The sequence below is a fragment of the Triturus cristatus genome, chromosome 6, assembly GCF_964204655.1.
Source record: "Triturus cristatus chromosome 6, aTriCri1.1, whole genome shotgun sequence".
Classification (NCBI taxonomy): domain Eukaryota; kingdom Metazoa; phylum Chordata; class Amphibia; order Caudata; family Salamandridae; genus Triturus; species Triturus cristatus.
In genome coordinates, this window is record NC_140589.1 from 729321206 (window position 1) to 729341857 (window position 20652).

At 43.0% G+C, this 20652-nt stretch overlaps 1 protein-coding gene across 2 annotated transcripts in view; it reads left to right on the forward strand.

The window, feature by feature from the left end:
* Positions 1-20652, forward strand: part of PREP (prolyl endopeptidase) — a 692721-nt gene that overhangs the window by 602208 nt on the left and 69861 nt on the right. For both annotated transcript variants that reach the window (XM_085611249.1, XM_085611250.1), the window contains exon 12: positions 15-109. In XM_085611249.1, coding sequence (XP_085467375.1) covers positions 15-109 — 95 coding nt within the window. The remainder of the gene's footprint in view (positions 1-14; positions 110-20652) is intronic.

Sequence of the window (20652 nt, forward strand, 5' to 3'; positions counted from 1 at the left end):
TTACTGTTTTTCAGTGTATCTAGACTCATTTTTATGAGGCACTTAGGAGGTGTTCTTGCTGTGGCAAACATCCGTGGAGGAGGTGAATATGGAGAGAACTGGCACAAAGGTATGGGATTCGTACAACACAGATATATTGTCCTTCTGTATGTAACATCTATATGTTTTAATTAACTCTTTGTGTTGCGTTTGCCTTCTTTTTCTCTGTACTAAATTGGCAATGTTTGAAACAATCACTTCTGCATAACCTGGTGCTAAATATTTCATAAAACTACATCATCCTGAGTTAGGGTTTTGTAAGTAGCTGAGCTGGTGCCTCATGAGTATGACAGCAGGGAATGAGTTGCTTGTCAGTCTACTCTTCCTGATGTGGTACAGGGCGCACAGGCCCTCCATTGTCTTTCACTCCACTGGATGCAGGTGGGGCACACAGACTCATCAAATGTTCTATATATTTCTCAAGTCAAACTGTTTGCCGCAGGTGGAATCAAGAGTGTCGGGCATTTGGGTCATTTTTCTTGGAGATGCCTTCCTACTGGAGTAGTGGAAATTATTGGAGATTTTGCTTTTACATTCCTGTTTATTAATATCAGTTGGTAAGATCAAATCTGTTATGAGGCTCTTCTAAATACTGAATGCAGTCAGAAAGAAGGGAGATGTATGTTGTCTGGAGACTTGTTTTTCAAGAACCATTTCTTCAAGCTCAGCTATTATAATACCTCTGGTTCTGAGCCTTTTGAAGCTCTTGATAGCATTGAAATCTTCTACCTCAGCAGTACCTCCTGAATGAGCATATCCTGTAGGAGGCGGGAGGGAGGAGGTTGCATTTGGAATTTCCACAGCCATTATCCTTCACTCACTTGCTAATCTGTGGGTGGGATTCTTGCAACGCTGTTCAAAAGGAGCACCCTGATCCCTGCTTCTTCTTAGCAGTGGCCGCTTCAAAGTGCTAGGGAGGGAACAGACAGGCTAGGGTGGTCAGAGGTTGGCTTAAGGGAGGTGTTCCTTAGTTTGAGATGGAGGTGCGACTTTTAATCTTTTTCAGAGTGTAGCAAAGGGGTGGGAAAGGCAGCGAGCCGGTTCCTGGTATAGACAGTTAGGGGAGGAGCATTGATGTTGTACTACTGGGTTGGGCGTGTGTCCCACCAATAACAGGAAGATTTGCTTCCCTTTTTAAGTCCTGGCACAGGCTTAGAAAACTGAGAAGGAGCCCAGAAAGAAACGAGGAAGCACCAGTGCAACTGACGATTGAACCTCTGTCTGGAGTTTGATGGGAGCTCCCACTCTGGACATGTACTCTGGACTAACTTGCACTCTCTCCGTGGCTGGTCGTACCATGTCCCTGATATCCTACCAGGGCCAGTGGAGGATCTACTCGCTGTGGTCTTTGAAGGAGTGGCTATCCTGTACTTCTTTTGGACTGGCCCTGTTGTAGGTCTTACACTACAGACCACACTTTTTGTCTTCACTCCCCAGCTGCCCAGGCCTTTTGCCACTTGCTCTGTGACTGTGCATTACAAGCCGCTGGCCTTTGCAGACTCTTTTTATGCACAAAAAGAATGAATCACTTAGGTCGTTTTCCAGAATCTCTTCGAAATGTTCCACCGCAATGACCTACCGTTGCATTGAAATGACCTACCGTTGCTCAGACTTGAGTTGGAATAGTAAATTAAACTATTCCAATATCCAGCGCAACCTTAAGGCAAGTCATTAAAAAGACGTGTGTGCAGAACAAATGCATGCTGATGACGCATTTGTCCAAATGACGGGGTTCCTAAGGCTTGCATGAAAAAGGCATGCTGAATTCTGCCATACATTCATCTCGGGGCATTTCCCTAGTGGTTCTCTGAACGCCAGGGCAGACAAACTCAGCCGTCGATCCCTAGCGGATCATGATTGCATCTTCACTCGGAGGTGGTGCAAGATCTCTTTCAAGAGTGGGGATAGCCTTAGTTAGATCTGTTCGCCACCTCCGAGAACTCTCAATGTCAGCAATTTTGTGTCGTGGTGTTTCCAAGGCCTTTCTCGCTCGGAGACGCTTTTTGTCTCAAGTGGAATTCTGGCATTCTGTACACCTTTCTGCAGATATCACTCCTGCCCACTGTAAGCAGACAAATGATTAGAAATAAAACCATCAGCATTGTTACAATTCCATAGAAAATGAAGGTAGAAATCATATTAAAATGATAGTGGAAAACAGGTCCTATAATACTTTGTGAACCACCCTCCCTTGGCTAGTAAACTAGTTTATAAACTAATAGAAGGTCTCTAGGTTTGAATGGGGAACCCCATACCTCAAAGATCAGCTTAGATGAATCACATCACATGATCAGCTCTGTTCTCTGTGTCTGGAAAGGTTTTCTCAAGTGCCTGAATCATGCATGCAAATGCAATATTAAAGGCACCCGAGTTTCAGATATTTGCAGCTGTGTGCTTGTTGTGTCTAGAGCGTGGGCCGATCAACCTGAATTCAACAGCATACATTGTTATTTGACCTTGACGGCTTCTGCACACAGTGTTCAGACTAAGGTCGCGGTGCACGTCTAGGGATGTGAACAACAGTCCGTTCTCATGTGATTAAAATGCAAGCAAGCAGTTTTACTTGTAATAACAGCTACCTATAGTGTCGTGTGCTAAAGCAGCAAAGCGGCAAGATGGCATTTAGCTTCTAAAACGCTTATGCTAACATAGCAATGTGTGCACATAAAACCCTGTCTCCACTACACCCTCCCTTTATCGGACCACGAACAGAATAGGGAAGCAATGTAGGAACGCAGAGTTCAAGTTCGAGTGAGACAGAACCAAGTTCATCTATTGCCAATCCATATAATTGGTAGTGAAAGTTTGAAAAAAAAATTTGTTGGGAAAAAGTAAAAAATTAAAACATCTCTCAGGGGCGTTACACAGCCCAATGTTTAGTAAAAAAAGAAAACGTTTAAAATCTGGATGTTGACTTGCGGAAGATGGACCACTGCCAATTTAATCTATCAACGTGTAGGCACAATAAGTTGCAACTGCCTCCAAGAGGAAGTCATTGTAATGTTTAGCAAACAAATCAGCCATCCAGTCAAGTAAAGTAAATGAACAATACATGTTCTTCGTCAACCGGAGCCTCTAGCACCATCAGAGGACAACTTGCGTGTTCTTCAAGATAACATTGCGTCAGGAGATCATGGGCTGCAGCATATATATCCCAATTCCCCAGGATTCAGTGCGCCGCTCCACAGACCATAATCCCGATGCCAGAACAGTCCAACTCATGAGCCACTAAGGGACTCATCAGTCGATCATAATCCGGGGCAGGAGACGCCATGTTCGACAGGTACAAATCCAGAGCCCATTCGAATGGACAATCGAGGCAATGGAAAACAGGTTGCACGCAAGTAAAATATGAGAACCATAAGGACAATCAATAGGCTACGCTCAAAGTGGCCAGTGATAGTGTTCCATAGTAGTCAAGCATCCGGTTGCGCAGTTGAAGCAGCCGTGCCGGCTGTCGCGTGGCAAAGATCGTGCAGCCATTGCGGAGCAAACAAATCAACAGCAGCACACCAGCAGCCAAGGCGAGAATCAACGGAAGCCCGCCGAAGACGCTGGAAAAAATAGAATGAAAAAATACCGGTATCACACCAAATATTGTTTGGAACGAGGTCACAAGGCCGGAGCCCACAACTTTGAAAAAATGTACCAAGCCAGTTGTTGACGAGGCATTGAATATAGTGTGAATCAGAGCACCGAAATGAAGTGGGAGATCAGTATTTAAACGCGCATGCACCTCGGTGCGGGTGTTTGCTACGTGAAGGACAAATGTTTCACGGGAGGAAGTCAGGGCAACTTCTTTTTGAGACAATAGAGCCCTTATTCTGCTCATCTTGTTGAACTATGCTTTCAAGGTTGGTATGGAAGGCCAGATGGATACATCCAGTCTCCCATGCGGGGGTGGGAAAAGGACATTCTTACAACCTACTACTTGTTGTGAGACAGTTACAATGTACGGAATCCCTACTAGCATCCCGCAGCATGCTTCATTATTTAAAAGCAAATAACTACCGTTTTCTAACAACGTGAAAGTGGGTGTAATCGCTGGCACAGGATTTCCCTTTAAAATGCAAGCCAAATTCGGGGCTTGAACGTTGCATGCGCCATGCAATTGGATGTTCCTACAGACTACTGAGTGATCAGGTGTGGAAGTGCATTCCTCTCCTTTTAAATAAACCTCTTTACCCTCTCTCAGGGACCTGTATGAAATGGGAGTGATCAAACTTCATGCAGGAAAGCGGTACCCAATGGTTCGTATCTGCCTAAGGCCTAGTGTTTCATACATGAACTGAACTTAAACAATGGAAATGGTAAAGGGATTAATCCATGGATAAGCCACACAGCAGAGTTCGATTTGGCCACAGAGAATGGTAAAGGTTCCAACTTTTCAATATGCAATAATGAGTATGTCGCATCCTTCATGGACATGAACTGTTTATCAGTCAGATTAAACGGCAGGAACAAAGATGATGTGTTCATGTAGTCCCAGGGAACTTTCCCAGCCTTCAATGTTTGTGAAGTCCATGCAAACTGCATTATAGAACACAATAGATTTTGACCATGGTATGAAACAGACATATCATCCTGTACAATATCCACAACAGATGAAACAATATTATCTATCTGGAAGAAAGGGTGTTAATGCTATTATCAATGAAAGCGAGCACTTTTTCCAAATTTGCTTGATCAATAGCTCTTAATCTAGAAGCAGCTTCAAATTGAGATAATTTCCAAACTTCGTTATAAACAGCATACACCCATCTTTTGGACCTGCCACCACAGGGCCCTTAACAATATCATTCAAATCTACTTTGTCATTTAATTTGGATAAATGAGGTTTAACAGATGCCAAGGTGGAATGTTGCAACCAGGTTTGACATAACTTTCCTACAGAATAGGTAGTAACAGAATGGGAAGATTCAAATCGGGGGTCCACCCTAAACTGTGAATAACCGGGGAGCAGACCCAGAAAACGATGTTGACAGGAATCCAAACTTTTCTGCCATAATAGCCATCCTTCAGGATCTAAGTTGGAAATATTGAAGGATGTATTAGTAATGAATGACTGCAATTCATCAAGGGACAGATCTGTGTGATTATCCCACTTTGGATAAGCGCCCAGATCAGGAGTAGGAGGGGAATTCATCTTTTTAAAAGCAGCCAATCCAAAGCAGTTGGTCTGAAAAATAGTAGAATTCAAAAACAGGTGGTTCAGTATAAGGCATGCACGATGCCGCGCTTCTGTGCCTTGTACCTGCCAAGCTTTAGAACCCTAAACAGATTTAAGATCAATGGTATCTTTCCACAGCTCATAGCCCCCTGTAGCCAAGTCATCCATAAAGGACTTCGAATACAATAATTTAGTGTGGGTCAGTCTAACTTTGAAAGCTGACTCAGCAGCCATTTTTAAATAAAAGGCTTCAGGTTTAGATGCACTGAAATCAGAAAAATATGTACATTTTTTCACTAGAGTTTTGGAGCTGCCTTCAATTGGTGCTGGACAATGTTCCCATTGCGTATAATTAACGACATTTCTAAATGTATTTGCTTTATGCAGGAAATGATTGCCATAGTGTTGGTAACAGAACAATTCTCCATAATTTGCTGTGTCTAAATACAAATCTTCAGCATCAAAAGCAGCATAATATTTCAAATCAGAAAAAAGAGCCTCTACGGCTTGGACATCCCAATCATCAGAGCGTATGTTTTGTTTCACAACATCCCCCATAGAAACACGAAGTACATTGGGGACATTAAACACCTCTGTGGGACCATGAATTTGAAATTTTACAGCATCTCATACAATCCCATCTAACACAGGCCAGTCAGTAATATTAACAAAAGTCTGGTCTCGCTTCATGATGTGTGATAAGGAGTGAGGTGCCAAAGTTCAATCAATTAATCTAATTGCAGATCTTTCGGTCAGATAGTGTCCATTAACTGGACGAAAAAATACAACCACAAATCCAATCGACCTAAAAAAAATAGAAGTGAGCCCCAGCCAAATGTAAGTCCAAGGGGGAATACAAAAATGTCATTTAAACCAAACAGCAAAAATAGAAATTTTCGATGGGGCATTCGATGGTGTAGAGTTAGTGTCAAATGAAAAGCGTGACTGATCAACTGCACTTGATTGCACACCAGGCAACGACACATCTGTGGGATAGGTATACTCAGTATCTTCAACTGGACCACCAGCCGGTGGAGCCAATAAAGGATTAGTAACTATATGCATCTCGATGGCAATGTCAGGCCTGTTGGTATTTGCCGGAGCCAAAACAGAATTTCTCAGCATTGCTGGACAAGAGACCGCTGGAGTCATACTAAGAAGAATCTGCCACTCGTTGTATTTTGACATTGTCAATGGAGATGTACCTGTTATCCTTGCGACCAGGAAGTGGAGGTAAAATGACTGTTCTTGTACCCTGCACGCCAAGCACTGGAACCGGTGCACGATAAGAGGGGCCGAACTCCTCCTTGTTCTCCACCTTCTCACAGACCAGGTCACAACTCGAGGTAGCCAGCCAACTACCGGAATCTGAAGTGCAGCATCAGTTGTGGAGGGCAAGTGTTCCTTTGCAAGACTGTCTCAGGTCTCTTGTAGATTCTGTAATACAGCAGAATGATCATCTACGTCAGAGGGTGTGGCTGATGCCGCCATGTCTAGACCATCAAGGTCCGGGACAAACATCTTTATGCCAAAGCGCATTTCGTATGGGGTCTGCCCACCCAGAGACCTTCTAGGGAGATTATTAAGTGCACGTTGAACGCTATACAAATGGGCCAACCAGTTCTCGCCAGTACCTAAAACCCTAGCTGTCAGGGATTGCTTTAAGTTACGGTTCATTCGCTCCACAACGCTATTGCCCTCAGGCCGGTATGGAGACGAATATTTGACTTGGACCCCCAAAGATCTCATGTCATCCTTGTACGCCTTAGAGACGAACGCTGAACCCTGATGGCAGTTCGAGCATCAGCACTCCATTGTGACCAGACCCATAGAAAACGTGTGCACGAATCCACTGCAACTAAGATGTACTTATACGCAGTATCAGAGGAGAAAGGACGGCAGTGATCTAAATAAACACATCCAAGTGGTTTATTAGATATGTACAACTGTGTTTGATGTGGACGCGCAGCAGTCGAAGGTTTAATCTGCTGGCAAATGTCACAATTAAGGACATAAGCACGAGTCTGTTTATACAATCCGCGCCACCAGTAACGTTGTTGTAAGATAGTAACAGTCGCTGAAACCCCGGCATGGGCAGAAGCCATACCTTCGTGAGCTGCTGTTAGCAAGGAAAATCTGCAGTCCGCGTTGGGAATCAATCTGTCACCAACGTTGTTAATTCTCACATAGGGAACTTTATCAGGACTTAAATGATAAAGAGTATTTAGAAGGGAAACCACAAGGGTAATTATCACCCTTCTCCGTTGCAGCAATTGCTGCCAAGATGTCATCATCAATCTTACTTTTGGATCTTGTAACTGCTACTACTAGATATGTTGCCACCGCTGTTTTCGCTGCTTCGTCAGCTAAACTGTTGCCAACAGCATGGACACCTACGCGTTGGTGCCCAAGAGTGTGAATTACATTCACGAGTGGCAGACATTGTTTAAGTTCTGCGACTCGAACCCAAAGCATTTTATCTTTGATTGTGCTACATTTGGAATCACGATATTCATTTTGAGACCAAAAGAATAAATTGTTGGTGAAAGACTGAACACAGTAAAAAGAGTCACTCACAATAAGAGTAGGCACTCGAGGATCAGCAAACCCCAGTGCAAGCACCAGAGCACGAAGCTCTGCCAACTGGGCGGTACAATCACCCAATGTCTGCGTGTGCACGACATCAGACTTGAATTCGCCATTCACGAAAGTACCAGCCACTATTGCGCAGGCCGCTGAATAAGCATGCTTAGATTCCGTCGCCGGTTGCGCCGAACCGTCAGTGTAAATGATACAATGGTAATCCTCAAGCGGGCGCAAGGACAGAGGAGCTGGATGAACAAATTAATACTGCAAATACTCCTGAGTCTGCAATGAGGCATCATAGATGAAAGTGATATCCGGAGACGTCAAAGAATTGGCCCATTGTATCCAACGCGGATGCAAAGCTTTTGAATTCGGTACACTGGCTTTCGTCACTGCCTCTAGGGTAGGATACGGTGTGTCAACCAACATGCGTTTCCCCTGCGACAGCGCTTTCTCGTTTAGAATCACCATCTGCACTACTGTCAAAACGTTTTCGACAGTAGAAAAGCGCATTTCAGCTGAAGTGTACAAGTGTGATTTGTAAGCAATAGGGACTGGTTTTTTTCAGAGTTGTTGGAGCGGCAAGCATGCGCACTTCTCCAGGAAGTGAGGTGCTAAACCTCTACCTTCGTTGTTGAGTTCATAGCTCAAAAACAACACTAAACTCTGCAATGTGTGATTTTGCAAAGTTAAATTTGTAACTGAAGTCCGCAAACATAACAATGATGCGGTCAACGCGACACAGATGCGGCCATAATTCGTCTGTGAGATAGATATCAACATACGAGTATGCATCAGGGTAAATGCTGTCCAACAGAGAGACTACACATGTGGCAAAGACACCTGGACTGTTTTTGTAGCTCATGGCTAATCTTTTAAATTGTTTCTGTTTGCCGCCAGAAGTAAAGGCTGTCCATTGATTACTAATAGAGGACAGGTTATGGCTGAAAAAGCCATTGGAGATGTCAAGTGTGGTCTTAAACCTTTTTCTCACAAGACTATCAACGAGGGCAGAACTGTGGGTATTCTGTACCGTGCACGTCCGACAATGAGAGTTCAAATGCCCATAATCTAAAACTAGGCGGTACGACCCATCAGGTTTGGTTACAGTGAAAAGAGGATAATTCATGGGTGACACACATGTTTCAATTACACCTTGATGTTCCAACTGATCAAGGATTTCTGCGACGTGAGATCTAGCTTCGCGGCGCATGGGATATTGGAGTTGTGGCTGTGGCATAGACCGTAACAGAATCTCATGGCTCGGTGATAATTTATCCCACCCAACCTGAGTACGGTACATCGCTGGAGCAAGTACCTGTGCCCACTCTTCTGCAAAGTTCTGAGCTTGCTCCTTTGGCACAGTGTGCGCGAAAGATGGGAGGATTAACTCCTCCCCTCTAGGAGCAGCCAAAACGAAAGCTGGGGGCCAGTCCGCCTCTGCTAGCAAAATGTCATATGTAGAGGTCAGATTTTCCCAAAATATCCCTTTTATGGTACGTTGTATGTCGCCTTCGATTAATAGGACTAAGTCATATAGTCTGTCAGGGGGAGCCACTCTGGTGTCAGCAGTTTCTACAGTAATAACCGTGTCAGTTGCTGTCTCCTTCAGATATGGACGCAGTGCTTGCCGCACTATTGTAACGTCCGCTGCGCTGTCTAGAAGCATTAGTGCCCATGTCAGGTTCCGAAGCTGTGTTCTCACTATCTGTGGCATTCCTCTCTGTTAGTGCGGCAACTTTCTTTTTCTAAAACGGAGGTCATTGACGTGCAAATTCGTCCTGCTTGCCTTTACCATCAGCCGGGCGGGGCTGCTCATGTACTTGTGGGGCACCCCGACCATTGCCACGTTCTCCTCCACCGGATTGTGAGACAGATGTTTCCTGTGATGAATGAGGAGAACGTTGTTCAGGAACCTGAAATCTATCAGGAGACCTAATTCTAGTGTGATCGCGCAATTCATAAGTGCGTCAGCAGTCACTGGTATAGGTGACGCGGGACGAGACCTTTGTTTCTGTTACTGCTTCCCCTGTTTCTTAGTTTTCCAATTTTCTTTAGGAGAAGCTGGACGGTCGTCTTTAGTAGACTTAACCGTCTGAGTTTGCGGTTGCGCTGTTGTTTTAGCAAAAGGCTTAACACCCAAACTATTGCGGCCAATGGTCTTATAAGCCTCCGCAATAATTTTCGTTAGCTGCCGGGGTTTATCGACGTCATCGAGGTGCAGGGTATTCGACACCTGAAAGTTAACCGCATCTCCCTTGACGTTAGCAAGGATGAGATCAGCAACTACGCCGAGCACACCGACAAGCCTCATTCCCAACTCGACTGCCGCCTCCGGACCGTGCTCATCCTGAACACGCTTGATCACGGAGGGCAGTACAGTCATAGAAGGTGTGCCGAAGCACTTCGCGTAGACTGCTGCAAATACTTTACCCCAGTTCTCACAATCTGTTACCTCTGGGACTAAGTCTTTCTGTAAACTAATGGTAAGGATCCTGTGTTTTTCCACAGGAGTAGAATTTGGAAATACCGCTTCCAGCTGGTCAGATTTCACAGCAAGCCAATAAGGCATATCGTCCTAATTCTGGGGGCGCTTGCCCATTACCGAATTAACCACGACGGGACTAATAGTAATCCCGGCCGGGCCAGCTGGTATCGCCGCAACCCCAGGTGCCCCCACCTGGACATTGCGAGAGACGTATTGCACTAAAGCCCGATGTACCACAATCAAGGCGGTATGGAGTTGACGTAAGTTATCCAGCGGGGCTAGCAAATATCATGGATGTGGTGTGATCTCGGCCAAGACTGGCCAAGTGGCCCCAGGAATAGACAAGGGACCTAACCGAACCGGTGTAACCGTGTGGGGGAGGGCGCCATTGAACCAAATACGATGCTGCCAAGCAGAAATAAGAATTGCCTGCGTCCTATACGGCGTGTAATTAGCTGGAACTGCCATAGGAGTGTATGTGTGAAACGTCTTGTCGTCCGCATTCACCTCTGGAAAAGTAACCCAAGAGTAAAACAGCTCATACGGGAACGATGCATCGGCACTCACTACAAAGATAAGACATTCCATTGTCTGGCACCCTGAACTGCGTCAAGTGATGCCGGAGAGGTGCACGACTATGTGCTGCAATAGCGACTTCAGCCATAAGGAGGAAGAGAAGAAAAACAATCTATATTAACCCGTAGCACAAAAAGGGTCATTAATTGAAAAAGAAAACATTTTTAATTGTCAAGCTTGAACGAACCTATAAATCAACAATATAGGTAGGTTTAAACCGTCACTCCCGTCAACCGGAAACCAGAGTGAGGGTGTTGTGGACAAATATAAGCACTACTAAGGCATCTCAATCATAAGACCAAAACGTTATGTGCGCCATGTTGCGGGGATTCTGCTCATGCACAGAACTATGCACCGGAAACCAGGACCTCAGTGAATTGTGGTGTACCAAAAACTCACCTCAGTACCCAGAACCCCTATCCGACTAGCATCAGTGTCTCATTTGTTCTCCGTATCATCTCAAAACTACCAATGATTAGACAATCCAGAACAAGCGACTTAGAGAACTCTCAGGAATGGTGGGAATCCGAAACACCTTTTCGTTATTATTCTAGTATCAGTCCACAACAAAAGTAATCACACAGAAAAGTTGAACATTTTTATTTTTAACTACGTGCTCTAAGGTGCAGTACTTTGGCTAAGATAAGCAGACAAATGATTAGAAATAAAACCATCCGCATTGTTACAATTCCATAGAAAATGAAGGGAGAAATCATATTAAAAATGATAGTGAAAAACAGGTCCTATAATACTTTGTGACCGACCCTCCCTTGGCTAGTAAACTAGTTTTATAAACTAATAGAAGGTCTCTAGGTTTGAATGGGGAACCCCATACCTCAAAGATCAGCTTAGGTGAATCACATCACAGGATCAGCTCTGCTCTCTGTGTCTGGAAAGGTTTTCTCAAGTGCCTGAATCATGCATGCAAATGCAATATTAAAGGCACCCGAGTTTCAGATATTTGCAGCTGTATGCTTGTTGTGTCTAGAGAGTGGGCCGATCAACCTGAATTCAACAGCATACATTGTTATTTGACCTTGATGGCTTCTGCACACAGTGTTCAGACTAAGGTCGCTGTGCACGTCTAGGGATGTGAACAACAGTCCGTTCATATGCGAATAAAAAGCAAGCAAGCAGTTGTACTTGTAATAACAGCTACCTATAGTGTCGTGTGCAAAAGCAGCAAGATGGCGTTTAGCTTCTAAAACGCTTATGCTAACATAGCAATGTGTGCACATAAAACCCTGTCTCCACTACACCTCCAAAATTCTGTGACGTTATTCTGGCAGCCAGGCGTCCGTTCACCAAGACTGTATATGACTGCCAGTGGGACAAATTTATGGCATGGTGTACAACCAGAAACGTCAACCTGCTTTCTGGACACTTATTCCAGGTTCTGCTATTTGTTAATTATTCGACCCAGCTGGCCTCTGCTTTGGGCACTGTTAAACGCTATCTTTCTGCCATTTTGCATTCTTGCCATTGCGGGACGACTTTTATGTTCAAGTCACCTGTAGGCTCCTGAAAGGACTACATCACGGTTCCCCCTCAGGCCATTCATTATACCCCAACAAGATCTTAACCTGATTCTTACCTTCCTCATGTGTGCTCCCGTTGAGCTGTTACACAGCGGCCCACTTCTTTTGTTGACCATCAAGATGGCCTTTCTAGTGGCGATAACATCTGCCAGGAGGGTCAGCGAACTGCAAGCCCCCTCTGTTCACCCTCCTTATACCACCTTTCACCCAGAGAAGCTGGTTCTCAGGACCCAACCTTCTTTCTCTCAAAGGTCGTCACAGCCTTGCTTGTAAGCCAAAACATCACCTTGCCTACCTTCTATGCTCCGCCTCACCCTTCCAACCAAGAGGAGAGACTCCACCGTCTGGGTCCAAAAAAGAGTGTTTTTCTGCATCGTACAAAAACAAGAGAGTTCTGGGTGGACGATCAACTCTTTGTAAGATATGTTGGAGCCAGGAAAGGCAGTAAAGAAATGGACCATCTTACAATGGATAGTGTTCTGCATCAAGATCTGCTACGCACTGGCCAAAATGCAACCCCAGTGGCTTGCATGCTCATTCTTCCAGAGCCAAGACCGAAACCACTTTGCTAGCTCATGGAGTCCATGTCCTGGATATCTGCCAGGCAGCAACGTGGGCGTCCTAGCACATGTTCACCAGGCACTTCTGCCTGAATGGTTGTGTGTCATGACGAGCACTTTGCCCGCACGGTCCCTCGTGTCCGGGGAGGTATTGCTTGGGTATCTATTCTAAGGTAAGGAATCTGTGGCTAGAAGTCTCTATCAGATGAATAAGTTACTTGCCTTCGTTTGCACCTTACCTGGTAGAGACTATCTGGCTGCAAATTCCTTTCCGACCCTCCCATCCTGCCCGTTCTGCGAACGGATTCAGTAGGCTTTCCCTTCTGAGGGTCTGAGTACCTCACACCGGTATGTCGGCATTCTTTGTAGCTTCACGTTTCTGGTGTGGACAGTTGCATAAAGAAACTGACATCAGCGCGCTGGGGATAGTGCCTAAATAGGCACTACACACATCACATCTGATGCTGACGAGGCTGACGCGGAGCCGAACGACGCCACTTACCGGTGCGCAGGGTTACTGTTAAAAAATATCCAGATCCATTCTGACACCTGGGGAATATTCTAAGGTAAGGAATCTGCGGCTAGATAATCTCTAGCAGATGAGGCTTTACCGAAGGTAAGTAACTTGTTCATCATGGTATGGTGTGGTTTGTCATTCTATAGTATAGTTTAATTTGCTATGGCCTTTCATGGTATGGTATGGCCTGTCATTGTATGTGATATTGTATGGTATGCCTGTCATTGTATGGTACAGAATGGTATGGCCAGTTGTATGGTATGGTATCATCTATCATGAATGGTATGGTGATCTGTCATTGTATGGTATAATATGGCCTGTCATTGTATAGTAAGGTATGGCCTGTCATTGTATAGGATGGTATGGTCTGTAATTTTATAGTATGGTATGGCTTGCCATTGTATAGTACTGTATGGTAAGGTCTGTCATTGCGTAGTGTAGCAGGGGTGTGGAATTCCTATAGCCGGGGTCCCCAGGACATATTGTTTGGGGTCAAGGACAACCAGTTTTCATGTTTATTTTGTCCTTGGGACAAGTAGGTCCATCCTCCTGCAGCACAAACCCTTTGGCTGCCAGATTAGTGTATCACATTATGGATCAGGGAAGGGCATTGGCTGCGGTTAAGGTAATATTTGTGTCTATGTTAATGCTGTTCAAACCTGTATTTATGGTTCATTAATAGAAAGCTTGTATTATTTGGGTAAGCAAGGAAATGTTGTAAGTTCAGACTGCACTACTAACAGTGGTTCCAATCTAAAAATGTGTACGCACGTTTGCAAAGTTTAACAATATGAGGCTACCTTTAATGCGTCCAGGATGCTCTCTGATTTTATGCAAATATATGGAAAACCTTGAAAGCAAGATTGATGATTCTTTCCTTTCACAATAAAATGTTCATAAAAAATGCAACTAGAAACAAAACATTTTGCTAAACTACTGTGACATTTGATGTACCATTTCTTTGAAGCATCATTTAGTAACATTTGTTGATGCTTGCTAGTATTTCCTAAAGAATATTTATAATGGAAAGTCAGTGTAACCAATTTCAACAGAATTATAGGAAACATGACAATAAACAAGCATTGGCAAAGCCATTAAGTAGTACATTGATGGTCAACCTTTTGGTTTTGTCAATGCGTTTCTTGTTTCACCATGGTTTATGTACAACTTTATTGTTGTGGGAGCTGCTGGGCCATCATCATTATAACAAACATTAGCAAAAGCAAAAATATTTTTGGTCTAATAAAAACACATTGTCACTGTAGTTCCTGGCACTGAACAAAACTACTTTGTGTGCCGATATGCTCCTTGTAAAAGAACAGAAGGCTGTCACTCACAGTGAAGCCAGTCAGTAACAAGATGGAGAGACCGAATTTTTATAAAACTAACAGGTCTTGGTTAATGCCAGACCTAAATAGGGGCCCAATTCTTAAAGTCACAGAAATGCAACCATGTCTAATGTCAGTGCATTAGTGCGGATTTACGGCTTTCTCTTAATTCTCAACAATTTACAGGAGTGGGTCAGGATATCGTACTCCTAGAAAATATTTGTGAACTGCATTTTAGCATGAGCAGATATGCATATGTAAATTTGCTCATGCGAAAATCTGTTGAGCAGTAACACGTTCACTTTCCCACCAACCACTTTTTTCCCCAACCCTGGAAGAAGGTTTACTTCTGCCCTTGTCAGTAGTACATTTCCAGCCTTTCCCTCTATGGTAAAATATTAGAGACAAGCTGATGAAAACACATAAAACATGGTAGCAGGTTTGCACAGACTCAAGTCTCACTGTATAGTCTAGTATGGTATGGCCTGACCTGTCACTGTATAGTATAGTATGGGATGGTGTAGCCTGTAATTGTGTAGTACGTTATGGTATGGACTGTCATTTGTATAGTATGGTTTGCAATTGTACAATATGGTTTGGTATGGAATTGCCTGTCCTTTTCTAGTATGATGTGCAATGACCTGTCTTTGTATAGTATGGAAGGGTATGGCCTGTCATTGTATAGAATGGTATGCCTGTAATTGTATACTGTGGTATGCGATTCCATGATATAGGATAATATGGAATGGTATGACCTGCTTTTGTATAGTATGATAAGGTATGGAATTATTTGGTATGGTGCTGTCTGGTATGCTTTGGTAATCTTTGTTACAATGTACACAGTAAGATACAGCAGGAAACACAATAGGAGTTGCCAAGCAAGCAAAAAACGTTTTACGTTAACGTTTTATTTTCACACTAGAATGTTCTATTTAGCCCCTAATCGTTCAAACATAAACCAATTTTAAACACACCCTGTTTTTTGCATAAAACATTTTAATCATGCCTAAGGCATCATATGAATCATGAAACATGTACTTAAAAAGCACTTTGTTACAAACTAAACAAGTGATTACTTAATACCGATATCGCAGAGCAATTAATGTGTTTTAAAATCATTGTTAAAAGCCGCACTAACAACCTGTGGCCGTTTCGTGGTGTAAGTTGCACTAAAGAACATAAGGCGAGAGGATTAAAAGTAAAACGGAACAAACTCAAGCAAGGAAAACACACGATGAAAGCAACACAGTGAGCAAAACCAGAAGCAAGACAACCTAAAAATACATACACTCTTATGAAGTGCTGCATGTAGAAAAAAAAAATAGACTGAAACAGAAAGAGGAAGCAGCGGAAGGACACTCCGAAAAAAGGAAGCAGTACTTGGTCCATGCTCTAGGGACTGGGGAACATACAAACAGAAAGTGAAGCCAAAGGAAAGCCAGCATGCACTGACCAAACAGGAACAAGCAAGTAAGACTAACAATGAAGCCAACGAGTGGTAAGGAATGGGCGGACTCTAAGCCCCCTAAATGTTAACAAAATGTTTTGCAAGCAACCGCTCAAGTGTTGTCTCAGCCAAGATATAAAGAACAAAGATTACTAAGTGTGACGTTACGAATATACAATAAAAGCTTTAGGTTTTGTACATGCCAAGCAAACTACAAACGTCATAATTTACCTGGAGGAAACCTGTCAAACCTGTGAAACAGGAAAAAAGAGTGGCGTTAAACAAATTGTTTGAGGAGGCCTTCATGGTCCTTTGTATTTTCTAGGAATCGTCCCCTATCTAATATGCATAATTTGGGAGAAAATACACTCCCCTCTTTCTTGGAAATAACTATAAATATTTCATCAAATACTTGGTGAACGTTTGTAGTTTGCAGTTTTCCTGTGCTTCCGCTTTCTTTGCAGTGCACTTTTTGAAATTTAGAACCTCGTGTACAAAAGCCGATGTGAAAGCAATTAAATCCAAACATTAACATAAATCACAGCAGAGTTGTAACAATAGCATTAGCAGAAGGAAGTATAAAGCCACGAGAAAGTGCTGTTGTAAAACTCCAGGAAATGGTGGCGCGCGCTGTAGCTCCCCAGAGTACTGACTAGTCTTGAAAAGGCAGATGAGCACGCCTCAGTAATCATTTCGGAACCGTGCTTCAGCAGTGATCTATGCATTATATGAAGAGAACGTGTCAAGTTTTAGGTCTGGCTTAAAAAGCACAGCTGAATTAAACCTATTGTTGTCAGCTCTTTAAAGTATACATAGTGGGCTTTGGCCCCGCCCTGGGGAAAATATTTCATCCACTTCTCTCTATTAGCTGTTTGTCATATAATCCCATCTCCTATGGAGTGCTTACGTTACAGTTTGAGAGAGTATTTTACTTTTCAAATGTACACTCGGTCATCAAAAATTAATTTATATAGCTCATTGATGTATTGTACCTAAAAAGTCGTTATTTTTTGTTTTTCTCTGCTGGAGGCTTTTTAAATAATTGAGGCAGGACTCAAAATGCAAACCAGTCCTGTTGGCTTTGTCAGTGCTTGATTCATTTCTTAAAGCATAGATCTGAATTCTAAAGATGAAGCAGAACGTTAAGGGCACTGTCTCTAAAAAGTGACCATCTAGATCAGAAACACTAAGTTTTCCAAGCTCTTTTGGTGGTTATCTTAGCCTTTGGGTGACTTCCTCACACTTTTTCTGTATTTACAGTCACCTTTCGGGTGGTTGATGGTGTATTTTCAATACAAAATGATAGTAGTTCTTATACAGATTATTTTGATTTCATAATGCGGCCCGAGGGAAGTCGATAGGCATATTCCCCATACAACGAAACACGTGTTCGCTGCTTGCTCTTGGCTGCTTGTTTTTCTATCAACAGTATGTAAACTACAGGATGGATATAGAATAAGAATACCAGAGAATAGAGAATACCTGAACCTGTGATACTTCGGAAAGTTGATGATTGACTTTTTGAGTGCTCACGTCTCTCTCTTTGTTTAGGATTACTGCCCCCTTTTATGGTTTTTTTGTTGTTGCTCGGGCCGTGTAGGAGTCCCAAGATGGCTGCCACCACTTCCTGGTTGAAGTGGTGGCAGCCAATCTGTCGGATATGCGGACCCTCTTCTTCCCTAGATATAAATAAATCTTTTTTCTTTAATAACTCCACAACTACTGAACAGATTTATAACAAGTTACGAAAAGATCTTTCTGGAACAAGATCGTTTTCTGCAAAATGTGGTGTAATTCCGTTCAGTGATTTGGGCTGTAGTCGTGTCTAAAATCCCTGTATGGAATTGCATGGGGAAAAATAATTTTTGTAGCCCCCCTTTTTCTCGACCCTCGCTTGACGAATCGCCCTATAGCAGGTGAAGTGAGTGGCAAAACAGTTTTGAAAATTTCGTGAAGATTGGTCAAACATTGCCAACGTTATTAGCAAAACAAAAAATGCTTTTCCTATGGAAACTAGGTCCTAACTATACCTACCTACTGGCGACCGCCAGTAGGTAAGAGATATATATTTATTTACCAGCGTACAATAATAATACCATTGTTGAGTGTACAGAGGGGACATGACTAACAACTAGTGAAGCCTCAAGTGGGTCATGATGCCCCTCCCCTTCTTCAGCAATGACAATAAATAACATAATAAATTGTGGATCTGCATAGATGGATTATGGTATGCCGTTTTTATGGGTATTTAACAAGTTATTTACTGAAAACCAGGATGCTCGATGTTAAATGTGTGTGGCTATTAGACCTGTTTCCATGTGTAACAAAATTGTAGCATGCGCTTTTTTTTGCCCCCTGCTTGACGGATCTGCACGAAACTTGTCATGCCAAAGTCAAATAGAATGAGCATTTTGCTTATTCGCCAAATTGAACCCAAGTTATTAGCGAAACAAAAAAGGCTTTTCAATAGCAAGTGTGGCCCATAGCTATACATGCACTGTCTCTGCCTACGCAATTCCGCACCTTAGTTGCACTTTTGTTTCAGATTTTTTTTTCTCCATGATGCATTCTATTGATTTGCAGACAAAGCAGTTTGGGGAGTTCACGGGAAAGACAAGCCGTAAATACTCAGTGGTGTTCAAATCCGAGCAAAGTAAATGGAGCTTGGAGAAATGCTAGAAGCCTGTGTTGGAAAAGATGGTGCATATAATGTACTCGGTGGAACACCGTGTAACTTTAAGCCGACTGCAGCAATGCCTCCTGTGTAACCAGACTAGAGCTTTCTATAAATAAAAGGTGTATGTGGTCCAAAGGCAGGGGTGGCCTAGGAACCTTGAGTGCTAGTACATCGGAAGGCGGCTTTGTTTGTGTAGCTTTTCATGGCTCCAGCTGGGAATGGTACCTTGAGCACACAACACTTAAGGCTTAAGAGTGTGCAAAGACAATTAAAACAGCTGAAAGTCAATTATTTATAAATGCAATACTGTTTCCTACTTAGCTTGCAAAAGGCAACTGGAAATTCTCGAAAATGCCTCTCTGTGGATCCTCAGTTCTCTGGCTCATGTTACTTGCGAATTTCACCGTGATTTGATATGATGCGCGGTGCTAGCGATATTGTCCTTACGAATCTTGCTTCCTGGACATGTTCGTGTAATTGAGTAAAACATTTAATGGCGGATTAAAAAAGGGCAGACACACAACATGATTTTTATTGCACTGTGAAATGAAACCTTGCTGGACAGTTTTGAAGATGGGTGTAGTTTTTTAATGAGCGCGTAATATCATTTATTGTGATATGCAATACCCTCGTCAGTTCCTCCATTATCTGCCTAATTGAATTCCATTTGGATTTCAGTAATATAATTTTATCTTACATGCATACCATGCAGAAGATCTGAGTTTTGTTATTTGTTTTCTTTGTGGCATTCCAGATGCCCTTTGAACGTCACTACAGGTTTCATATGAATTCTTAACAATGAATCTTTCATTTCACCCACTAGAAGATCTAAATGCTCCAGACAAATAGCGTCGCATTTCCTAGCCTGTAAATTATTTCTTGAGATAGGTTGTGAAGGAGCATGAATACGTGCTTATACCTATACTATATCTGTAAAGAGGAATTGCCATCCACATTTGTAAGATGAGTAATGTATGCTATTCTATGTAAGGCCCAGTCTGTGTCCATTAGTATGGCTGTTCTTGGGCTGCTCCAGCTCATGGATCTGTGATTTCCGTCACATACCACAGTATTTTTAGTTGTTGGCTACAGAGCCTACAGCTTTAGCGGTTTCTTGGCCAACCGAGTATTTCCAGTACATTACACATTCTTGGAGTGGGCTTTTGGTCTGCCCCTTGCTCTTGTTTGTTATCTATCTCATTTCCCTGCTCCTGATGGAACGGCTTTCCTCACTATTGTTGTATAGGTCCCACACAGGAGAATTTAGCTATCACAGTATTCAGATGGGATTAAGGTATCATTCCACTTCTGCCATCAGACCCTGCTTTGCCTTGGAGAAACTATTTTCTATCCCTGCTCCCCATCCTGCTTTCTTACCTTTCCCCCAAACCAGCATCCTCTTGCCCTCCAATCTCCCCCAATTTTCTTTTTGCAGTTTTATTTAAAGCCCAACATACTGTTGGCGAGCAGCTATCTTAAAATGGTTTTATGACCATTCAGAAATGTTTGCCACACATGCATACATTATGAAGGAAACGGTCCCAGCATACAAATCATTCAAAACAAAGCATTGGAAAACAATTGACCAAATAACTAAAAGAAGTTCGAATGTAATTTAATCACATTGAACTGGCATAAACGTTTTACTGAGGTCCATAGTTTAGGCAACAATTTTTGAGTAATAAAAGTGCCCAGAAAAGGAGGGGTGAGGGGGTTAGTGATTGAG